The sequence below is a fragment of the Canis lupus genome, chromosome 27 (assembly GCF_003254725.2).
Source record: "Canis lupus dingo isolate Sandy chromosome 27, ASM325472v2, whole genome shotgun sequence".
Classification (NCBI taxonomy): Eukaryota; Metazoa; Chordata; class Mammalia; order Carnivora; family Canidae; genus Canis; species Canis lupus.
Window position 1 is genome coordinate 41,721,016 of NC_064269.1, and position 22,715 is coordinate 41,743,730.

The 22,715-nt window shown below is 56.0% G+C and overlaps 1 protein-coding gene across 11 annotated transcripts in view; it reads left to right on the forward strand.

Moving 5' to 3' along the window:
- TSPAN11 (tetraspanin 11) overlaps positions 1-22,715 on the forward strand; it is a 74,835-nt gene that overhangs the window by 40,971 nt on the left and 11,149 nt on the right. For 10 of the 11 annotated variants that reach the window (XR_007406564.1, XR_007406566.1, XR_007406565.1 and 7 more), the window contains exons 3-6: positions 3,099-3,290; positions 18,718-18,792; positions 19,576-19,680; positions 22,517-22,675. Coding sequence is in view for 8 of the 11 variants with exons in the window: in XM_049102804.1 (XP_048958761.1) it covers positions 3,099-3,290; positions 18,718-18,792; positions 19,576-19,680; positions 22,517-22,675 (531 nt within the window). In the remaining 3 variants the exon portion in view is untranslated. The remainder of the gene's footprint in view (positions 1-3,098; positions 3,291-18,717; positions 18,793-19,575; positions 19,681-22,516; positions 22,676-22,715) is intronic. The other variant, XM_049102803.1, reaches the window with a different exon arrangement.

A 22,715-nucleotide genomic window follows, 5' to 3' on the forward strand; every position in this document is an offset into this window, starting at 1 on the left:
CACAGTCCTGGCCCCTGCCCCACCCCACCACTCCATCCCCCAGATCCCAGCACAGAAACCCGTCAGTAGCCTAACAAAGAAAATCCTGCAATTACTTTTATATCCTCTGCCTGATGGGACTGGGGGTAGTGGGCAGTGGTTTGCTGCCACCTGCATCTGTCAGGGCCCAGCCATGTGCAGCTGCTCGGGCCAATCCTTCTCCTTTTTAGAGAACATTCTGGCAATGTTTCTCTTCTCTATATTGGAAGCTCTGAAAATTACAAGGCGTGGGTGACCCGCCATGGCCCTCCCGGACTGCCTGGGTCTTCACCAGCAAGAGCTTCTCCCTCCGTGGGGCTTTCTGGCTAATCGGCTACAGGCTATGGTTTTGAAAAATGTAGTTAATACTCCACAGTTTCTGTAAGGAGCCAAATACAGTTGAATCAACTCTATGCACATAGCAGCAGTTGAAGTAGCTCGTTAGGGTCAGATGTGTCTCTGCCACCCAGCAGTGTTCCTCCTGGTCCCCTGTCCACTGCTCTTCCCTCTGACCTAGGCAGTGTCCACATGCCTTGATTGTGAAGGCCATGGGCCGCTGGTCCAGAAGTGTCTTGCCGGAGGAGCATTGGCAGCAGGCTGGCCCCTGGTACTAATAGGGACATTTTACCCGTGTGGAAGAGACCTCAGAGATACTTGCATCCTGCAGCACCATTTTACAGATGAAGAAACTGAGGCTTCACCAAGTGACGTGTCTGCCACGCAGTCACATGGGTAGGCAGGGGTACAGCCGGGGCCAGAACCCAGACCTGCTGACTTTGGCCTCCCAGTACCCCACTGGTGACCCATTCCAACATTTAGCAACTTTTACTTTGCCTGTCCAGATGCAAAATTGTTTTCTGAAGAGCTCACCAAGTCCCAAGCAGGAGACGCCCTGGAGGACTTGAAACTTTTTTGTTCCTGATGGGCAAATCCCCTGTAGACACTAACTTCTCCACTGGATGTGACATCTCAGGAGAGGGTTGGTGTTGCCATGGACATCGGAACAAGTATGGATTTGTTCTCCAGACCTTAATCAAGGTGGTGGGTCCCTTTGGGTCATTTCCAGACCACCCCCTCCCTTAGGGCTAGGGGCCCTGCTGCCACCCTGGATGACTTGTGGGCTCTCCCTGCTTTTCAAGATTCCAGCCCTTTCTGTGACTGGCAAGAAGAACTCTGGAAGAGAGCAGCCCTCCATTAGTAGCATCAGTACTATTCCTCTCCCGGGGCTCCATTTCTTACAGCCCCCTACTCCTTCCTCCGGGAGCTCCATGGGTGGGTTGTTGGTTTTTTTTTTTTTTACTTTTTTTTCGTAATAGGGTTTTCATCCCTTTAGACTGGAAACTCTGCTCCTCATTACCCCACCTTCAACCTAAAAGCTCCTACCAAAGCAAACACCCTAATACAGACAGGAAAAAGGATGGAGTTCAAGTCCTGAACAAATGTCCAGAGCTATCCAGGTAGGGACGCCTAGGACAGGCCCCAGAATCTTCCAGGAAGTAGCATCTTCTGTGAGATTCAGCACAGTGCTGCCTCCTGGGGGAAAGGGACAGGACACTGTGACCCTCCATTAAATATGGAACCCACGCCGTGGTTCTCCTCAGAGGTACCTGGGAATATAATAAAATATTCACACCTGGATCCCACTCCCAGAGATTCCAGGTGTGATTGGATTTTGTCACCTGTACTTCCAGGTGACTGTGCAGTCTGGGTGAGAAATGCCACTTTCTCTGGGTGCCCAAGTGAAGGAAGCCTTAGAGACCTGTCTACACCAGGGCTTGTTGTGTGCTACAAGATTAGACTTCAAATCCCAAACCTGAACACATTATTTTATGTGGCTTACCATTTCTCTGGCCAAAGTGTCCAAAGCTTTTTATCAGATTTTCAGTGGGTTCCATGTCCCGCAACAGATAAAGCATCCCCAGTCAAGCCCACACATGACCAGATGGAGGATCCTGAATTTGATTCTCAGCCTGTGGGATTGACATACCTGACAGATAATGGATAATGTGTGTATTTCTATAAAGAGACCACCTCTTAAAAGATCAATGCAAAATGGTCACATTGACTGTTTCATGCTGCTCAGAATCTCTTCCGGTGCTCCCATGTGCCTTTGATTAATAAAAAATGAGAAATGAATTATTACTTAATTAATTCACTGTATTTGGAAGGCAAAAGCCTTCAAAATATGAGATCCACAGGAAAAAGTAATCAGAGTTGGCCTTGATGGCTCTAGGCGGGGAATCACTAGTCTGATACAGCCCCTTATTTGGGATATGAAGAAACTGACTATGTTTAGGCCACACGGCTAGCTAGGTGAAGTTGGGACCCTCACCCCAGCCTTTCAGTCATATCGTGGCGGCGGGGGTGGGGGTCAGAAAGAATATGAGCAGGTTCTTTTGCTGGAAACCCTCTCTTGACACAGTTCCATTGAGCCAAACTCAGGAACTCCCTCCCTGGTCATGGACACTGTATGGGCCGAAGAGAATGTACGCTCACAGGGAATTTCAAAACCTATTGTAGTCCAGAATTTCACTGAATCTAGGATGCCACCAGTTGTGAGATATGCCATTGTTTGCTATACCACTAAGAAAAAGCGCAGCCGACTATCATCATAAGATGCCATTAATCATGAGATGCATCTCATTTATAGAGATGTTCAAATGGGGCTGGGGAGAGATGTGCATTGTGGAATTGAAGAAATGTGGCACATTAGCCTCTCCTGTTCTGTTTGGAGTGGCGCAGCTGTGTGACGTTCTTCAACCTGTCTCTCTTACCTGCTGGAGGTGCTGAGGACTTCCAGGGGCACCTGGGTGGCTCAGTGGTTGAGCATCTGCCTTTGGCTCAGATCCTGGGATCAAGTCCCACATTGGGACTTGGAAGAGGGAGCCTGCTTCTCCCTCTGCCTGTGTCTCTGCCTCTCTCTGTGTGTCTCTCATGAATAAATAAATAAAATCTAGAAGGAAATAAAAAGCACTTCGAAGAAAACAAATTTTAAAAGCAGAGTGAGCGGCACAGCAGGTCCAGCCCGCGCCGCGCCCTGGAAGCCGAGGATTCCTGCCCTGACCCAGGCTTTCCCGCAGGTGGGCGGGGCCACCGTCCTGGCCGTGGGCGTCTGGACCCTGGTGGAGAAGAGCGGCTACCTCAGCATCCTGGCCTCCAGCACCTTCGCTGCATCCGCCTACATCCTCATCTTCGCGGGGGCTCTTGTCATGGTGACCGGCTTCCTGGGCTTCGGCGCCATCATCCGGGAGGATAGGAGCTGCCTCTCCACGGTGAGTGCCCTGCCTGCCGGAGCCCCCAGCCCACACCCTGCCCCCCCCCCCGCATTGGGCTCCTGTCCTGAGAGCCCCCAGCACGCGGTGGAGGCCCCTGCAAGGAGGCCTGGGGAAAGCCAGAGAGGGACAGTCGCCCTCGAGACTGCTGTTGGCCACAGTCTCCAGGTCCTTAGCACCTACTCCAGTCCTGGTGGCACCTGCTGCTCCTTCATCTTCCATTCCACCCTACCTTTCCACTTCCCTCCTCCTCCTCTTCCTTCTGGATGTTTTCACAGTGCTTTTCAAAGATAGACAGAAATGAACGTGATAGTGAAGCCGCCTGTCCCATCACTCAGACTCAACAACTTTGTTCCCTCCCTACTTCCTGCCTCCCTCCCCTTGGCTCCCAGACAGCGTGTGGTTTGTAATATTTCAGTGAGCCCCCCTAGAACTGAAGAGTCCTTCTTTAGAAATCATGACAACACCATGATCACACCCAAAAACAATTACCAGTCATCCCTTAGTACCATGAAATAGCCAGGCAGTTTCAGGTTTCCCCAAATGACCCATAAACTGTTCTTTCTGTTTTTCAGTTTGTTTGAATTGAAACCTAAATTAGGTCCATGTATTAAGATTGGGCAGTTTGTCTCCTGAGTCTCTTTCAGTCTCTCAGCTCCACTACCCTTCTCTCTCTCTTTCTCTCTCTCTCTCTCTTTCATCTTGTTTGCAGTTTATTTGTTGGAAGGAACCAGGTCATCTCTTCTATGGTTTCTCCCACTCTGATTTTCTGATTGTATCCTTAGGACATCATTTAAAGTGTTCTCCTGGCAGTTGAATTTAGAAGTGTGATCAAACACAGGTTCAATTATTTGGGCAAGAGGATTTCATGGGTGACATTGTGGGCAGGACAGTCTCCTTGAAGCTGGGAAGACTGTCCATCCACAGCCAGCTCATCGTGTCAGGAAAAGAAGCCAAGGTGGGATGGGCAGGGGCAGAAGCCAAACCCACCTCCTTGCTTCTCTGCACCCTTTGCTTGGGCAGGCTCCCTGGTGCCTGGGTGGCATCTCTCCCATTTTAATCTCCTCCCGAGGGCCAAGCCTCCTCTGGGGGGAGCAAGGGAGGCCACAGAACACGTGGACTTAGCAGGGAAGGGCCAGAACCAGCCCGAGTCTCGATGAGAAATCAGGTTGAGCCTGAATGGAATCAGGTCACAGGAAGAAGCCTTGAAGGCTGTGCTCTCTCCACCCTGCTTCCCTGTACCCTTATACATCCAACCAAGGGAGCAGGAGGCAGCAGAGGAGCTGTCCCCTGAAGACTCTCGCATCAGTGGTGACCTAGTTATTTAGCTGAGGATACAAAAGCACCTGTGCATAGGCTCGGCAGGATGGCTCTCCCCTGCCTGGAAAAATTGTTTAATTCTGCTCTGAGGGATAGCCCAGGGCCAAGGTGCAGGTCACATGGATGGTGGCCCACCAGCAGGGCAAAGTCCCACAGGGGACCAGCCACTAGAGCATGGGCTTTGACGTGAGCGGTCCTAACAGCACTGGGACAGGTGTGCCCTGAGCTGGCCCCGCACCTACCAGCCCTCCCTCACGTGGCCTGGCATGAGTCCTTGCAAGCCTGCTGGACATCCCTGATCTGATCAGCATTAGCTGAATGAAGACACGGGGCATGACTCCATGAGTGGGCCTGTGCTATATGGCCTGGGGAGAAAGTCCAGCCCTTACAGGAACTGGGGGCTACTGGGCCCAGAGAGATCCTATTCCCTACCTTCTCTGTGGATCTACCTCTCTTCTGCTCAGCACTGACCCTTTAGGACATGGGGCCTTCGGCTTGGCCTAAGGCTTCAGGCTGAGCCCTCTGGCCCACACCGAGCCCTGTGATCACCAGCTGCCCCTTCCTTCCACAAGGAAGAGTAAGGACTCACCTTTGCAGCCCAGGAAGGAAGGCCCTCACTTGGCAACCTTCCTTCTCACTTAGAGCCATCTTCACTCTAATGGTCCCCCCTAAAGGTCCCACATCACTTCCTCAGCCTTGGGAAACAGCGCCCTGCTGTCCACCCAGGGTGCAATTCTAACATGAATGGGTGCTGCTCATTGAGAGCCACCTCCCTCTGCCCTTACAACAGCAGCCCTGCAAAGTCATAATCTTTGTGAACTCTGCACCGAGCACTGTTCTAAACACTGCATTTAGCTCAGTTAACCCTCACCCAGCCCTGTGAGGTGTTTACTTTCATGGTGTGCATTTTAAGTGAGGAAGGCCGCAAATAGGTTAAGCAATTTGCCAGAGGCCATACTGCTAGTGAGCAGCTAGGTCTGTCTCCCAGGCCATTGCTCACGTCCCCCTGGCTAGCCTGCCTCAAAGGCATCATTCACCCTGCAGATGAGCAAGCTGGCCTGGGAGATGTGGAGAAAGTAAGTGCTAGAGCTGTGAAGTCCAGTCTGTTAGAATTGCCAATAAGAATACACATCATAGGGAGGCCAGGCAGGGTGGGAGGCAGAGGGATGGGACGCCGAGTGGGCTAATGTGGGTGGAGGGACATGGACTCCGTATCTGTGGATGTCAGCACAGAGCAGCTGCTTTCAGAGGTCAGGGTGGGTACAAGAGGGAGCTCCCTATGGAACCCAGCTGGAATACTAGAGCAGGAGACAAGGGGGCGATGGGGGAGGAGGAATTGTGGGGAGGCCTAGCAGTTCCTTGCTTTCATTATAGTATATGGAAATAACAGAGTGAAAAAAAAAAAAAAGGAAATAACAGAGTGTGTCAGAGCATGACCATGTAGAAGGGAGCTTGAGGGCCATCAGGTCCAGCACTCCATCCAGAGGTCCCAGTCCAAAGACATTGGACTGGCAAGTGTGGGTCACCTGGGCATTAATGAGGGATGCTCAGCATTATCGGCCTCTTTGGAGACCAGTCTACTCATAAGAGCTCAAAGACCACTAGGAAAGCCCAAGGGTTGGTAACTGGCAGCATTCTGCTCTGTGAGCCACCCATCACGGCCACCTCTTCACTCCCATCCTATACCATCCATTAGCAAGGTCTGCCGCCCTCCAGCCCCTGCCATTAAGAAAGCTGATGTCTCCAGCATCCAGCCACAACCTGCCTGGGGAGGACCAAACTCCATACCCAGAGCTGTGCAGGGAAGATGTGAGGACTTCTGGAAGGCCAGGGCCTCGGGCTTGGCTGCAGGACGGTGCACATCTACCTCTCAGCTCGCCCTTTGGAGGGTCAACAAACTAGAGGTTTCCTCATCCCCTTGGACCTTGAGGCAGAGCTCGGGCACCAGGATGGATGGTGGATGGGCTGCTGGATGGGCTAGGGCTAGACGCCCTCCTTCTTCTCAGCCCTGCCTGACATCCCCCAGCCCGTGGTCTGCTCTCTCTTCCATCCCAACAGAACTGATCCCATGCCTCTGACCTCTGTGGCCCAGCATCACTGACCAGACACATCACCAGCTTGAAAGTGAGGGCAGGAAAAAGTGCTCATGCACAGCCACCAGTCCAGGGGCAGCAGGCTAGCAGACAGCAAACCTTGAAGCCTGGAATCTTCTCCCTTTGCTTGTCCCTGCCCCCTCTGAAAGAACCAGACAGAACCGTCCCAAGGACAGAACACAAGTGAAGCAGCGGTTCTGAGAGACCCACATCCTGGCCTGTCAGCCCCTGAATCATTGAGCACTTGACTGTTTAACCAAGAAGGTGGCTAGGACAAGTAGGAACTTTTAAACTCACGCTCCTGTTCAGATACAAGTGATGCCGTTCAGGCAGTTTGAAAGTGTTCTGTGGTTCCTGGAGGCTCCTTGCTGCTCTCATTTCATGCTTTCCCCCTCCTCGTCTAACTTCCTTTTGAAATCTTTCATCAGCTAAAGGGCTGCAGGAAACTCCAAAGGAGAAATGCAGTGAGTCTGGCTCTGCACAAAGTGGTCCCCAAAGAGAAAAGGGAAAGATGAAAGACCAGGCATCTGAGTGATGTGGATCCAGCTTGGACCAGGCAGAGGGCAAGGCCGGACATCAGATGTTCCCTGAGAAGGACCCGGAGTGAGACGGTCCAGCTCACATGGCACCACATCTGCCCTGGTCCGAGCCCCTCCTCCTAGCACCTCTGCAGCCCCTAAAGTCACTTTCCTAAGAAGGAAGCGTTCATCAGAGACAGGAATAGCACATCTTTGCTGGTGTTGAAATGCCGCCCGGCGCGGTGTAGGAAATCTGCACAGGGGAAAGGGAATGGGGTTTAAATTATTTACACCAGATCTCCTGTCTTAGCGAAGGCTGCATGAGGGAGCCAGATAATTCAGGCCATCTAAGCCTAAGGCCGGTGACCAGGACAGACACCACCCTGATCAAAAGAAAGGGATATTTTTAGATTTTTGAATACGGGCTCTGAAAACTTTTATATTTTAAGCCAAATGAAGATTATGATGAATAGTTCAGGCTAAACTGGGTCCTTGTCAGGGGCTCTTTTATATTTAGGGGATGGATTAAAGTGTAAGAAGTGCTAGAACCGATTTCTGAATATGAGACCCCAGACTGCAACACTTCCATCAAGTATATTCACAGTTGGTTAGCCAGGGCAATGAGATCTAGAATCAAGGACTGTGGTTCAAAAGCAAGTTGTAGGGGCAGCCCAGGTGGCTGAGCGGTTTAGCGCTGCTTTCAGCCCAGGGCCTGATCCTGGAGACCCGGGATTGAGTCCCACATCAGGCTCCCTCCATGGAGCCTGCTTCTCCCTCTACCTGTGTCTCTGCCTCTCTCTCTCTCTCTCTGTCTCTCATGAATAAATAAATAAATAAATGAAATCTTAAAAAAAAAAAAAAAGAAAGAAAGAAAGAAAGAAAGAAAGAAAGAAAAGCAAGTTGTAGTAAGCTTGCCCAACTTACTCTGGGACTCAGGAAAGTCACTCAGCCACTTCTGGCCACCTTGGGATCCCTATGTTTATCTAGGGGTTAAGGTATGAAGAGAACGAGGGAGTATTCTAAGGCTTAGGAAACAAGTCACCACATTATATAAAGATCATAAAATGTGGCTATAATTATCATTTACATCACCATCACCATGACCAAGCTCCTTTGAGGAGGAACCTAAATAAATGGAGTTATTCTTAGGGCCATTACTCCCAGGGTCCCCACAGCTTGGGCAGGACCACTTCCTTGATAGAAGCTGATAATGGAGGAAGGATCCTGGTGCCCGGGGAGCAGAGGGGAGGTTGACTGTGTCTCCCCATTGCTCATTTGTCAGGCTCACATTACTTTGTCAGCATTCCATCAGCCATCCAGCTGAGGTGGTCATAGCCTCATCTGGTTGGTAGCACTTTGACCTTTGAGTCAGCTGCCCACAGCCTTCAAAAGAATGGATCCTACAGCCAAGGCTGTCCTCTGCATCAGAGCAGGATAGCCTCTCCTGGTCCTGTATGGTTGATCTGAACCTCCTCTCCTGGTGCAGTAGAGGCAGGGAAATGGACGGGATGACTCTTGCCGAGGCTCCTCACAAGGAAGTAGGATGCAGAATACCCTCAGAGTCCGGAGGCAAGGGCTCCTCAAAGACCCATTCAGCCAGCCTGTACCCTGCCTCTCCCAGCAGGGCCTGCCGAGGTCCTTCAAAGAGAGTCAGAGACTTGCCTAAGGTCACGTAGATGCCCAGTCAATACCTGAGTTTTGCTCCAGGGCCTTCTCTGCTGCCCCAGGCTAGCTTTGCACCTCCCTTTGGGATGCTTGCAACACAGGGAATGGGCTTTCACCTATCTTGCGATTCAGGACCTCAGGGTTTGCATTCCAGGTGAAAAGTGAAGCATGTGGAGAACTTGGGATCAGTTAGCAGCTGCCTGTGCCCTGATCCACTTAAAAGTGAAGGGCAAGCTTGAGGATACAGGCAGTGTGGCAGAAAGCAGCTCTGTTAATGCACCAAAGAAAATGTGCTGGCCTAGTGGGAGAAAGTTCAACTCAGTTATGTGTGGATAGATGATCACCCCATCATGGTGGCTCTCTGTATCCCCCATCCCCCAACCCTGCCCCAGCTGGGGCCCAAGCAAGTCTCACTCAGAGTAGGGCTGGCCGGGGAGGCTTAGAGACAGTGCAGGTGCACACGTGTGTCTGTGTTGCCGGGGAGGGGGGGGCACAGGGGATGGTTGCTAAACATCATCTATTTATATCCCAAATGCAAGAGTTTGCTTAACTCTGGATGACTCCTCCCCACCATTCGGTTCCTTACTCTTCCTTAGCAGATTGTGAGTTTAGCCATGTAACAGGAAGGAGACATGCTAGCATCCCTCTCACCTACTGAAGCCTAGTCCAGGCCCTGATGACTGGGGTTGCAGGAGATCTGAGCCCCAGGTAGCCCCTCACAACCCCCTTGCAAGCCTTTCTGTACATGCAGATGTTTCTGCCTTTCCGGTGATGTGTCCCTCCCACCAGTGTTCAAATGGATCTTACTCCACAAGCAGACACCTAGCAAGGGTGGCCTGGAAGTGAGCTGGCAGCTAGGGGAAACTGATCCCAAGGGGAAAAATCTTCCCTAAGGCCCCATAGCTAGTGAGGCCTGATGGACAGTGTGTACTGTCCAGCTCTGAAGAGGTTCATGCCCTGCCAAGAGCCCTGGGGGAGGCAGAGAGCAGGACCCCCCCGCCCCATCGATGAGCTGCGTCTGATCCACACCTCATTCCCATTGTGGCAGCGGCCGCAGGCCTCCCCACGCCCCTTGGCCTGGGACAGTAGTGGTGGCTGGACAGCTGTCTGGATGCGCTCGTCTCATGCCATGTCCTGGTCCTGGCTTTGAAGTTGGTGCCTCCGTATTGACATGTCGTGCCCTACTCCGTCTCCCACACATCATGCTGAGGTTTTAAGGGGCATTTACAATCAATTGAAAAATAAGACCCAGGAGACAGAGAGATGGCAGCAAAAGGTCACCGTCATTACTAGCAAAGCTGGTTGGAGTATGTGGCTTTCTCTCTGCAGCCAGAAGCCTTAGCACCTCCATCAGCTCTGGTTGAAAGAGGTTCACATGCTTTTCTACGAACTGCCCCCACTAAACTCACTGCATGCAGGAGAGAAGAAAATTTGGCATCCTGAGGGCAGGCTGGTCCCGAGGTGAAGGAGGAAGGCCCACTCACCAGATAGGACAAGCAGTGAGCAAGGAGAAGAGACGCCGGGGGTGTTCCTCTAGTTGTCCCTGCGGGAAGCAAGAGGCCAGGACAGAGGAGGCAAAGTCCGTACATGGCATGGATTGATGACGCCGCAGCACCAAGGTGTTTTTCCCATCTGAGCCCCACATTTTATGCAGAAGGCTCAGAGAGGGTGAGTGATTTGCCCAGGGTCACACAGCATCTTGTTATAGAGGCAAGCTGGACCCAGACCCCTAGACCAGGGCACCTTGTGTGACATCACTCTTCTCTGACCAGCACCATCCTGGCTTCAAGATCCACCTATCTCAAGATGCAGCGGATAAAAATATCACTGCCTGCCTGTTGCAGAGCTTTTCCATATGGGGTGGGTTTTACAGCCACCTAATTTCCACCACTTCCTCTCCTACAATTTTTTGCAATTCATTCTCCACGTTCCATTGATAGGGCTGCCATTGACCTCAGCAAACATTTCTAGCACATTCCCAGAATTTCCTGCTTTACTGGGCACAAAGCAGGATGAGAAGAGAAGACACGAGGGGGCCTAAAGCCCAGTTCTCAGCTTGGAGTCTAATGAGAAGACACCTGTGGCAAAGGATCAAGAGCCCTGTGGGTGGTTTGAATTCCTGTTTCCATTTGGCCAGAGCTTCTGACCTCTCTGCGCTGTTCTGTACGTCCAAGCTTGGTAGGAACTTCTCCTGCTCAACCCTCCCTTCCTCCCTGTAGCCAACCCTATCCTAATTCTAAGTTTCCCACCCCTAGCAACCTGTCACTAGTCCCATCCTTGGTCCTGCCCTGGGCCCAGGCAAATCTCATATGTTCCAGGCGCCTGCACAGGGGTCTATGGGCTGTGCCACATCTCCCCCACAGCCTGGGAGAAGACTCCAACCGGAACATCTGGGTCCTTCCGGGGGACAGCTGGAGGCAGCGGTCAGCCATTTCTCCTGTGCCCAAATGCCTCCAGCAGCAGCTTGCCCTGAGTTGCCAGGACGTGTGCCCAGAGGAGTCTGGCCCTTATCCTGCCAGCCAGCAGGCCAGGCGCCTCCCCCTCTGGACCCACTGTCTTAGCCCATCCAACCCTGAACTTGTAGCAGTCCTGGCTTGATACCTGTCTTTGGCTTGGAGTCCCAAATTATGTTCTCCTCCTGCGCGCTACCCACCCCCCCAACAATGTGATCTCCTGACCCCAGCATATTGGCTTGGACCTTGGAAAGCCTCCATGGCATTCTCTTGATGTGGCCCTCAAAGGCCTCCTGCCTCCCCCAGGCCCGGCCTATTCCCTCCCCTCGTCTTCCACCTTCCCATCTCTGGTTGAACCAGGTCTCCTCACCTGGGCCGGAACTGAGAGTGAATTTCAGATGTCAGCCAGAACACGCACAATCATCCTGTATGTAGCCTGCAGCCCCCCCCCCAGGTGGAGGGGCTGAATGGCGGGGGCCCAGAGGGGTTGAGGTCACCTTCATCCTCCCAACAGTGACATCACCTTACAGGAATGGCTTGAGGCTCTCAAGCCCACATCCTCTCTTTTCTGCACCAACAGTTGGGCAGCCGTACCTGTGAGCCCTGACTGCCTCCGGCCAGTGGTTAATAGCCAGAAATTAATGCACCTGAGGTCATCGCCGTTTAAACAGGGGCTCCATCTCTTCCTGTGTGGCCTATTGGCAGTTCCCTGGCCCTGCTGCGGCCTGCTGCTGTCACCCTCTCACACACAGCCACGCTGGCGGTGCCCTTCTCCGGGCAGCGTGACCTTGGCAGCGCCTCGAGTCCCCTCTCCTCTCCTGTTGCCACACTGCTCTAGAATGAGCTGGGGCCTCCACCTCCACCTGCCTGGACACCACGCCTCCTCAGTTTTCCAGCTGTGGCTTGGTTTCCGTCTCTGATTCTGCAGAATAGCGGAGGGGACCGAGGAGGAAAGCATCAGCAGGTTCCCTTCTTTGTGGTAGAATCAGCCCAGCAAGGAGTTCCAAAAGTCCAGTCATATAAAGTCTTAACACTGCGGGGAGAATGCCAGCTGGTGCCAAGCTGCCTGGGCTCATATGCACCAGTGGCTCTGCCCCAGAAGCCATATCTGGGGCTCAGCTTGTCCTCATGCAGCATTAGCTCATCTGCAGATGCAATTTCTAATTAATCACCTTAATGTCACCATTAGAAATATTGCCACATAGCTCCTGCAGAGCTTCTCATTAAAGAAAGTATTGGTTTGGTTCAGACAGTACTGTGCTGTTCCAGCTTCATTTTGGATTTCTAGTTTTAGAAAATACCCAACTTCACTTCTAGTTCAAACTGTACCATTAAAGAGTAAAGAAAAAAAAAAAAGAAAGAAACTTAGATGGTACAGAGGGAAGAGGAATGTTTGGGTCCCCTTCTGTGCTTTCCAAACTGGTTCCTTCTATGTTTGGGGCCCCCTTTGGTGGATTTTGAAGTGGCATAGTTCTCACGGAGGGTGCTAGAGGCAGAGGCTGCAAGAACTTCCTATAGAAGTCTCATTCCTGGTCCCCATCAGACCAAGCATCAGTGGTTGCTTCTGGAGGGACTGGGGGCAGCCCTGAATGCAGGGACTGGCCAGTCACAGAACTGCAAGTGGGACTGGAGGTCAGGGAGCAGTTAGGGCCAGGCTGGGTCCAGTTCACCAAGGTTCCTTGGGGACTATGAGGACAGAACAAGACGCAGGACACACATGAGACCCAGGAGTCCAACAGAGGCACCGAAAGAAGGATGTCAGCTGTGAGGTCATGCGCAGGAACTTCTGGCACAGGTTGGGCTTGGGGGAGGCCTGGCCTAAGCTGAGACTTGATGGCTAACAACGTATGACGCAGCCACGGTCGGGGCAGCGAGGCCCAGGCGACATCACGTCGAAAGGTGCAGGCCGTGGGGAGCGCCGCACAGCTGTGCAGGCCACTGGGCTCTGACCCAGGATGGGGCTGGGCCGAGCAAAGCAATGGGTGGCGGGGCACGCATGGCACGAGAGCCGTGGCTGTAGTCCCGGCACAGGCGTGAAGCTACCGTTTGGAGTGCCCGGCGGGGCCCCTGAGGAAGGAGGGGAGGCCGCTGGGAGAGGCCACCCGGAGCACGCCTGGCCTGCCTGGCCGAGGGCCTGAGGTCCCCGTAGCCACCCACCCGGCCGCTCCTGGGGGGCGTGACGCACACAGCAAGCCAGCGCACAGGCTCTGCAGCTGGAAACGCTGGGCTCGGCCGCGTCCTGCCATGTGACCTCAGACCAACCTCTCCATACACGCGTCTCACGGTCATAGGGAGGCCAACGCCGTGCTCACCCCGAGGGTGGCTGGGAGCCATCCTGAGACGTGCTCACGAGAGGCACGGGCACCAGCAAGAGCTGGCGACACCCTGGCCTCGCCGTCACAGGTCCCCCACGGCGTGCTGGGGCGGCGCTGGGGCGTGAGGCGCTGGTTCTGCCAGGGAAGCTTCATTGCCCTCTCCGTGTCTCGGGGGGACGCGATGCCTTTCCATCTGGAGAAGCACGGCGTCGCCCCTAGGCTGCAGGAATCCCGGTGGCCCCAGAGAGGACGTCAGCTGCCTGGTGGTAGAGCGCGGGCCTGCCCCGGCCGGGTGGCGAGGAGAAGCCAGTAAATCCCGACCTGCAGTGGAATAGGACGCCTCCAAATTACACGTAGGGTGTCGGAGCTGGCAGCGCCAGAGCCGTCTTCATGCTTCCGTGAGGCTGCGCGCCCAGCCCGCCCCGGCTCACGTGGGGGAAGCCAGGGGTACGCAGCTGCTTCGGGAAACAGGCTGTGGCGCTCTCGGGATGCACCTGGGCTCATAGCATCCCCACAACAGCCGCACGGCCCAAGGGCCCAGGAACTGGAGCCCCGGAGGCTTCACTGCTCCTGGAGTCAGAGTGGGCAACATCCTGCCACTAGGTCCCCGCGGAGGAGGGTACGGAGTACGCTGCTCTCATGCCTCTGTGTGTGCTCAGGTCCAGGCTTCCCAGGAACTAGCCAGCCTGCCTCAGATCTTCCTCTTTATGTCTCCCCTAGGGCTGAGGGGCACATACGCAAATCAAATCCCAGCAGCAGCCTCAGACTCTGAGGTTAAATGTGTAGATGGGGTTCTCAGTCTGGCACCTGTGACGTTTTAGGTGACCAGATCATTCTTTGCGGTGAGGCCTGTCCTGTGTGACGTTGAGAAGCATCTTTGGCCTCCCCCCACTAGACGCCAGCCAGGAGCCCTCCTTTCCCCAGGTGTGACTATAAAAACACATCTCCGGATATGGCCAAATGTCCTCTTGGGGCAAAGTCATACCAGGTAGAGAACCACTGGTATAAATTAAACTATGGTGACAATTCCGAGCCACCCATGGATCAGACGATGACTGAGCTCCTGCCTCCACGCCTGGGGCCCGCACACACTGGCCAGTCCCCTTTGTCTCTTGCGGCGTTCTTGGTGAAAGGGCACTCACGGGTCTTCATCAGGCGGCATTTACTGAGCGTGCATCTGGACCCAACACCATAGTGGACCCTGAGGGAGAGCCAGAAGAGCCTGAGATGTGGTCCCTGCTCCCCAGAAACTCACAGTCATCCTGGGGAGACAGGGCCATAACACCAGAGGCAGAGGTGACCTCTGGAGCAGGGGGCAAGGTGAGGTCACTCACCCGGCCTGGGAGGAACAGTGTTTAGGGCCCGAGTCTAGCCGAGGAGCAGGAGCAGAAGCTGGAGGCAGATGAAGCTCTGTGGGCATTTGGGCTGGGGAGGCTAGCACCTGCTGCAGACCCGGGGAGGACTTAGTGGAGGCCAAGATGGAGCTGGGTGACACAGGACAGGCGGGCCCTGGAATTCCAGGCAGGGAGTCACTGAGGGCAAACAGGCTGAGGCTGGAAGGCTGCCGCATGTTTAGGGACCGTGTGCAGGCACTGGGGCGCTCTGCAGGTTTGGAGCCAGCTAGCCTGTGCTCTAGAAGTGCTGGGATGATCCGGCTGGACTGAGGGGAGTCAGGGAGGCTCGGTAAAGCAAAGGTGGAGTGGCAGGGGAGAGACATTTGTCACAGCTCACGGCCTTGCATGGCCGACCCCCACTAGCCAACTGGCCCCATTGCCCAGGCTTCCAGCAGTCTGCTCCAGAGGCAGGGCTGCCAGGACCCTCAGGGCGGGGGACCCCGGCGTGTGTGACCCTTTGCCAGCTTCCCCAGGACCGTCACACCGGGGCTATGACTCAGGGCCTCCCCCGCCTAGGTGAGTCATGCACCTGCAGCCCTCCCACCGCCGCTGCCGCTGTCTGGGGCCAGGGCCCGTGCCCCCCAGCACCCGGCCTGCCCACTCCCCGGCATGCGGCCCTCAATCCCCCAGGACCCCCGCTGGCCCCCACACCCCTCCTGAAGGCCTCTGAACAGCCGGGCTCCCAGGTGGGCGGGAGCGCTCTGCTCGCCCCCGACGACTCCATCAGGTTGGGCTGCCGTTCGGTGCCTCCCAGCGTGTCGAGGGCTGGCGTGTACTAAGTCAGCCCGCCCGGCCCATCGGCCCTCCTCCCAGCCCGGCTTCCAGTGGCGGTGGCAGTGACTTCCCCGGGGGGAGTGGCACGACACTGCCAAGCCTCCATGACTACCATCCAGCGTGACTCCCGGCTGACAGTCCCCGCTGATGGGACAACAGTGATGGGAAGAAGAGCCCCTCCCCGCCCACAGATGGAAGGCGGCCAGGGGCAACATGCTGCCCTCCTTGCTCCAGCAGCCTGCGTCCTCTCTCAGCCTGCCTCCAACACCCCTGAGGGCACAGGGTGCACCCAGGGAGCCTGGCAGCCACTGACTAGCCATCTCTGCATGTAGGGTCCTGTGCGCAGAAAGAGAGCTGGCCCCAGAATACTGGGGTCAAGGGGGTACGGGGGGCAATTTGGGGTGAGGAGGAAGGGCAGCCGAGTCAGAGGAGCTGCAGGATGTCAGTGCTGCTCTGGGCTGTCGGGGGCACCGGGAAGCTCCCGGTTGGGGCACAGCCTGGCCCGGGCCATCAGGCCTGCTGCTGGCTGACCAGTCTGGTTCACCTCACATTGTCACCTGCACACTCTAGGAGCAGGGAGCGGGTCACATCGCTATAAGGCATAGTGTCCTCCCTTTGGGTCCTTTGAACCCCTTGGGATGGGCAGGGCAGCAAGGGTGCCATTCTTCCTATCCACTGGCTCCATCCCACAGGTATGGCCCTAGATGCTGCATCCCGGGGCTATGACTCAGGGCCTCCCTGAGAGAGCCTGGGGAAGATCAAAATTCAGCTCGCCCAACTCCCTGAGCCACAGTTTCTCCTTGGAGCATGTTTTCCTAATTCACACTAGGCACCGGTGGCTGCTCATCCAGAGCCTGGAAGTAGCAGAGCCCGACTCAAACCCAAATCCACTGACGTTCCACCACCGTTCTTTGGGCTTCCAGGCCCTGCATCTCAGAGGCTCATCAAGCAGAGAGAGCCAATCCACAGACCTTTTTGTCAGCCTCCTGCCTTGGCTCACCTGGACACCATCCCACACCTGTCACAGCCCCGGTCACATGGGGCCCTCCTTCCTCTAACCCCGCCTGTGGCATAAGAAGTCCATGAGGCCCAGGGAATATGCCCTCGTGGGACATGCAGCTCCCTTCCTCATTCTAGACTAGGAGCTAGTGGACAGCATGAGCCTCCATCCAGAGCCCGCATAGAGGTGACAAGGTGGCTGTGTCCCTCAAACTCACCACATTCTCCCCCCAGGGGTGGTGGCAGGGGTGGGGTATGCGGATCCTGGCAGGGGATGGACTGAGCTCGGACAGGTAGGCCAGAGGCCTTCTCTGGTATGGCCCTGAGCTTGGAGCAGGTGGAGAAGGGGGTACCAGGGACTCACATTTGTACTCTTGCCTTAGGCCCCATAGATGAGAAGGGCAGGCCTGCCACCATCATTCAGGTCCAGGAAAGCTTCCCTCACCCCTGATGGTGGCCAGTGTTGAGCCCAGGAGACCATGGGCTCAATAAAATGGCTGGGGGCTAGGGGCAGTATTGACTTACCTTGGAAGGAAGCCTTGTCCCTGGAAGGAATGAATGTTCTTCGTGAATAGGAATACCCTCTCCTCCCTCTGTGTTGAAGTCCTGCCCAATGCCAGGTTTCTGGGCTCTGGGAGATACTCAGTCAAGGCCCCTGCATGAACTCGCCTCACCCCTGAACTGGCCCGACAGCCACCCATCCGGCCTACCCATCTGGCCTGCCCCTCGCCTTCTTCCCATTCACAGACCCACCTGCTTGCATCCCTTCCCCTATTTGATGAGCCCTGGAGTTTTGGGGCTCAGTCATAGGCTGAGCTCTCTCCTGCAATCCAGAGATATCAGTGACCATGGCCAGATGGGACAGGCGGTGCCTGGGAGATGTCACTAACCACTGAGCATGGGTAGAGGCTGGGCTCCCCCAGAGGAGGCAGCAGCACTCCACTGCCTTCCCCCTCATTCCCTCTCCCCTGCCTATAGCCTGCTTCCTCTCTTCCTCCCTGTCCCCAGCTTGGCCACGTGGGCCTGACTTGCATCTCTGACCTGCGGATGGAACAGTGTCCCGGAGCCTCCTGACTGTAAAGCCGGGTGGGAGCAAGAGAGCACAGCCCGGAAGCCAGCCAGCAGGCTGTGAAGCGTGCAGAGCAGCCCCGAGCCTTGAGGCCAGGCAGTGGTGGCAACAGGAGTTTAGAACCCTGTGCAGGGCCATGAAGGGCTTGAAGACACACCGATGCCTTTCCTAGGCCACGTGCCTTTACAATTTCCTGAGCCTTGGTTCCTGCCAGCCACCCCGACACTCACAGCCTCTTCTGCTCTCTCCACCACCGTCTGCCCCCTCCAGGCTTCCCACATGCTCTCCCCTCTGCCTGGCACATGCTTCCTGCCTTCTCCACCTGGGAGCTCATCCTCAGAGATGCCATTCAGGTGTCAACTCCTCCAGGAAGCCTTCTCAGACTGCCCTCCCCCACCTAGGACCACCCATCATTTCTAGGGCTTACCCCATTGTAATATTTGTAGCACAGCATTGTAATCACTTATTTATCTGTGCCCCCTCCCTCCCACCAATAACTCTGAGGGAAGTAACTGTCTTACTTAGGATACCTGGCCCATAGGAGGTATTTAATAAGCATTGGATGGGTGGATGGATTAACGAACTGACGGTAGACCAGGAGGTGAAGGGGTGTGTGGAGACTCCATACCAGCAGCCAGGAAAGGTGAGGCTACCCAGAGCTGCTGGGAAGAGGAGGCAGATGGTATGGGTGATGGGGTCCCTCGCAGGTCGTCCCACTTCTCCCACTGCTTTGGGGAGACTGTAGTTCTCGGCCTAGAAGTCCTGAAGTGCCATCTGCCCGCCCGGGCCTGATGCTGGTGGTGACCACCTTCACTCCTTTCTCCTAGTATTTCTGCCTGTTGCTGGTGATCTTCCTGGTTGAGTTGGTGGCGGGGGTCCTGGCGCACATGTACTACCAGAGGGTGAGTGCAAGCATCCTCCTGCTACGTTCCCCATCAGCACCCCTCACGGGGGCACCAGCACAGGGCGGGGTGCATAGGAATGGGGGAGCTAGGGCACTGACACACGGGGGGCCTTGTCTCTCCAGCCCCCACAATCCTAGGCACATCTGGGTCCTACGTCTTGGCCCGCATCCAGCGATTCTCCACCCCATCTGTTGATGCTGGTGTGCAGCGTGGGAGTCAGGGAGTGGGAATGCCCCATGGGAGGTGGGGCGGCCCCTCTCCCCTTCTCGGCAGAGGCAGAGGATGAGTCCAGCTGGCGGGCATCCAAGGAGAAAGGCCGGGGCTGGGGCCTGCCTGCCTGCCTCGGACAAGGACGAAGTGGCCAGTCAGGTGCCCTCCCACCAGGTTCTGGGAATCAGGGGCTTGAGACCACGACCAGGGTGAGACAGATGATACCTTGGTTATTGTAAGCCAGCACCCGTACAACCGATGGGTGCCTGCAGGGTAACAGTTGTAAATATTTTTAATATTTCCTCATCATCTAATGAAAACAGATTTAAAAGCGCCCCTGTGCCCGGCCTCCTTGCCCTGCCACCAGCTTTGAGCCGGGCCTCCCCCGCCAGCCTCTCAGCTCTGCCTGGCACCTGTCAGGCCCCGGCTTCTGCAGCCTCCCCCCCGCCCCGCCCCGTGAACTCCTGCACAGCCTCCCACTCCTCCCTCCCGGCTTGGTTAGGAGGGGCCGGGGGCGTGGGACCAGGCTGGGTGCTTCCACTGAGGCCGCCTCCCCTCCCCGCTCTCCAGCTCAGCGAGGAACTGAAGCAGCACTTGACCCGGACCCTGGCTGAGAACTACAGGCAGCCCGGAGCTGTGGACATCACCTTGTCGGTGGACCGCCTCCAGCAGGACGTAAGCACCTGCCCCATGGGCTCGAAGCCCCTGCAGACGTGGGTTCAAATCCCGACTCCATCCTTCTGTCCGTGTAGCCCTGGACAGGTTACTTACCTTCTCTGAGCCGCACTGGCCTCTAAAATGCAGCCTCGTAGTGCGTGTGGAGCACTCAGTATAATCACATATGGAGAAGTCCACCCCACTGTGAAAACTGCATACTGAACCTCGCTCTGTCCTCCCCGTCCTGTGTCCTGCTCTCCCACCCCAGCTCCGCCCAACTGCCTCCTCCAAGCACCACCCCCCATGCCTTTCCCCGCCGGGCCCCGGTGGGCAGCAAGCTGACTGGCCCATCTCCTGGCCAGGATCCGGGCTCTTTCCATCAACAAGGCTGCCTGCTTCCTCCTCTGGGTGCAGACAGCCACGGTCCCTGAGGAGTGGAGGTATTTCAGTTAGGCCACTGTAAGAACTTCCCAGTTGTGAGCGTGGGGCAGAAGGGCGGTCCCTCCTGTCTATGAAGACACTCAGCAAATTCTCCCAGTGACACCGACACTCCTGCCTGAGGTAGAGAAGGGGCAAGTGGCCCTCAGACCTGCACCAGCCACTGTGGTGGTCACTAGCCATGTGTGATTATGTAAATTTGTTTCACATAAATACCAGTTCCTCAGTCACTAACCACACTGCAGTGCCTAATAACCTTACGTGGTTAGTCGCCAAATTGGACAGCACACATAAAAGGCATTTCTGTCACTGTAGAAAGTTCTGTTGGACACTGTGGCTCCAGGATCCTGATGGCTCCATGTCTAAAAATCTGAGGAAGCTCTGCCTATGCGCTGGGGTCTCCCTTCTCCCTGCCACTCCACCCTCACCCTTAGCCTGTGCTCTGTGTCTGCAGACCCCACCCTGGGCCTGAAGCCTTGGTCTTTTTTGCCAGGAATAGCAGGCAAGTAAGCAGAGCAGAGGTTGGTGGGGCTCTGAGCTTTAGGGGCATCTTAGTTGAGTGGGGGAGGCACCCTCCCCATCTCCCCGGGACTGGCTTAGCTCCCAGTAAGCTCTGCATGGAGTGGTCTCTTGTCCTTGGCTACAGTGGCTCAGGGCACCCGTGACATAGGGACACCCATCCACACCCACACGCTTTGCCTGCACATACCCTGTGGGGCAGCCCTGTCCAAGGCTAGGTCTGCGCTTGTTGGGCCTCCCGAGTGAGGATCTGGTCCCTGCCCTCGGCGCCTCACGCTGGGAGCCTGACACAGAGCCGGCAGCGGCACCCAGCACCAGGCTGGGAGGGCCCTCGGAGTGGAGAACAGAGCTGGGTAGGCCACCTGGGGGGCCAGGAAGGAGGTCCTGGGCTTGCCTAGGGAGCGAGGGAACGGCATGAGGAAGGGCACCGTGGGAGCCAGTGTCCGCCACTGCCCAGGGCCTCCGTGGGCACCAGGGCACACGGCCGCCACCTCACACGTGCCAGCCACAGTTAGAACCAGAGGTGCACGAGGGACCTCAGGCCCAGCCTGCAGCTAGGCCTGAGGAAGCAGCCTCAAGGAGGCAGCGGCTTCAGGCCAGGGCCAGCATCTGGGCCGCGGGCCGCACCCCGGGACACAAATGGCACCCGCATGCCTCACCCACGTGTACTCACAAAACGATCATCGTAGGAGAGGGTGTCTCCTACTAACTGCTCAGCCTGCAGGGCCCTCTTCTCCAGGCTTTATAGAATAACTTCTCACGGTCCTCACACACCAGACTGAGGTCCCTCATCTGCCCCATTTACAAGTGCCAAAACTGAAGCCCAGAGAGGGCAAGTAACCTGTCCAGGGGCCACGCAGAAGTATAATCGCACGTGACTCCTCGCACACACCGTGCTATTCCCAGCCCCAGGTGCTGTTCCGTCCTGCCTGCCTTCTCAGGGCTCCTCCTCTTCCTTGTGGGGCCTTTCCAGGCTCGTGAACAGAGTCACTCGCCCCTTCCTCTGAGCTACACACGTCTCCCCGGGTCTGTCCTAGTAAGCTCCAGAGAAGCGTCAGAAAGCCAGGAACCAGGTGGCTGACGCAAGAGCCAGGGCCTGCTTCACTCCTGGCACATAGTAGGTGCCTAACACACCCTCGTTAACTGTACTGAACGTACCTCCCACGCTGCCTGCACCCCCACACAGACAGCCTCACCCAGCTGGCTCTGTGGCTCACATGGGGACTTGGTCCCTCAACTCAGAAAGGCAAGAGAGAAGCAGTGTCCTGTTGCATCCCCGGGGCCCCGGGCTGGAGCTGTCCTGCCCTGGAGCAGAGCAGAAGCCCACCAGTCTTATCCAGCACTGACACCGCCCCTCTGGTCAACACTGACCTGCCTGTCCTGGGCTCTGGGACGCTCTCTGTGTTCCTGTTGGTCTGAGGGCTCTGAGGCTTCAAAGGGTTGAATGAGGGCCCAGGAACCTCTGAGGCAAGGCGGGGTCCCTGCCCCTGGGGTCCTGCTTCCCTGGGTGACTAGGAAAACACTCCCACATGGTCTTGGCCCTGCCCTGGGCTCTGCCCGGGGTGCACAGCCCCACTCCCTCAGGGACCCAACTGCTTCTACTCCCCATGCATCTTCTCACAGACCCTCCCTGCCTTCAGAACCCTGAGCATGATCTCCTTACAGGACTTGGGTGGATAGAAGGTAGCCAGCAGGTGTCTCACAGCCAGCTTCTGCACCTGCCTGGAGAGAAGGGCCTCAAAGAGACCAGCACACTACCCATAATAGGCAAAGGAAAAATCACAGGGAGAACAAAGAGGGGATGGGTTAATATTTGAATAATGAGTCCTGCAGCCCAGACACGGAGGTGCTGGAGGAGCCCCAGGCCCCTGGCCCTCAGCGTCTGTCTCTCTTCCAGTTCAAGTGCTGCGGGAGTAACAGCTCTGCCGACTGGCAGCACAGCGCGTACATCCTGTCTCAGGAGGCCGAGGGCCGCCGGGTGCCGGACAGCTGCTGCAAGACGGTGGTGGTGCGCTGTGGCCAGCGGGTCCATCCCTCCAACATCTACAAGGTGGAGGTGAGTGCCCAACTCCAGCCGAGCTCCGCCATGGCCCTGG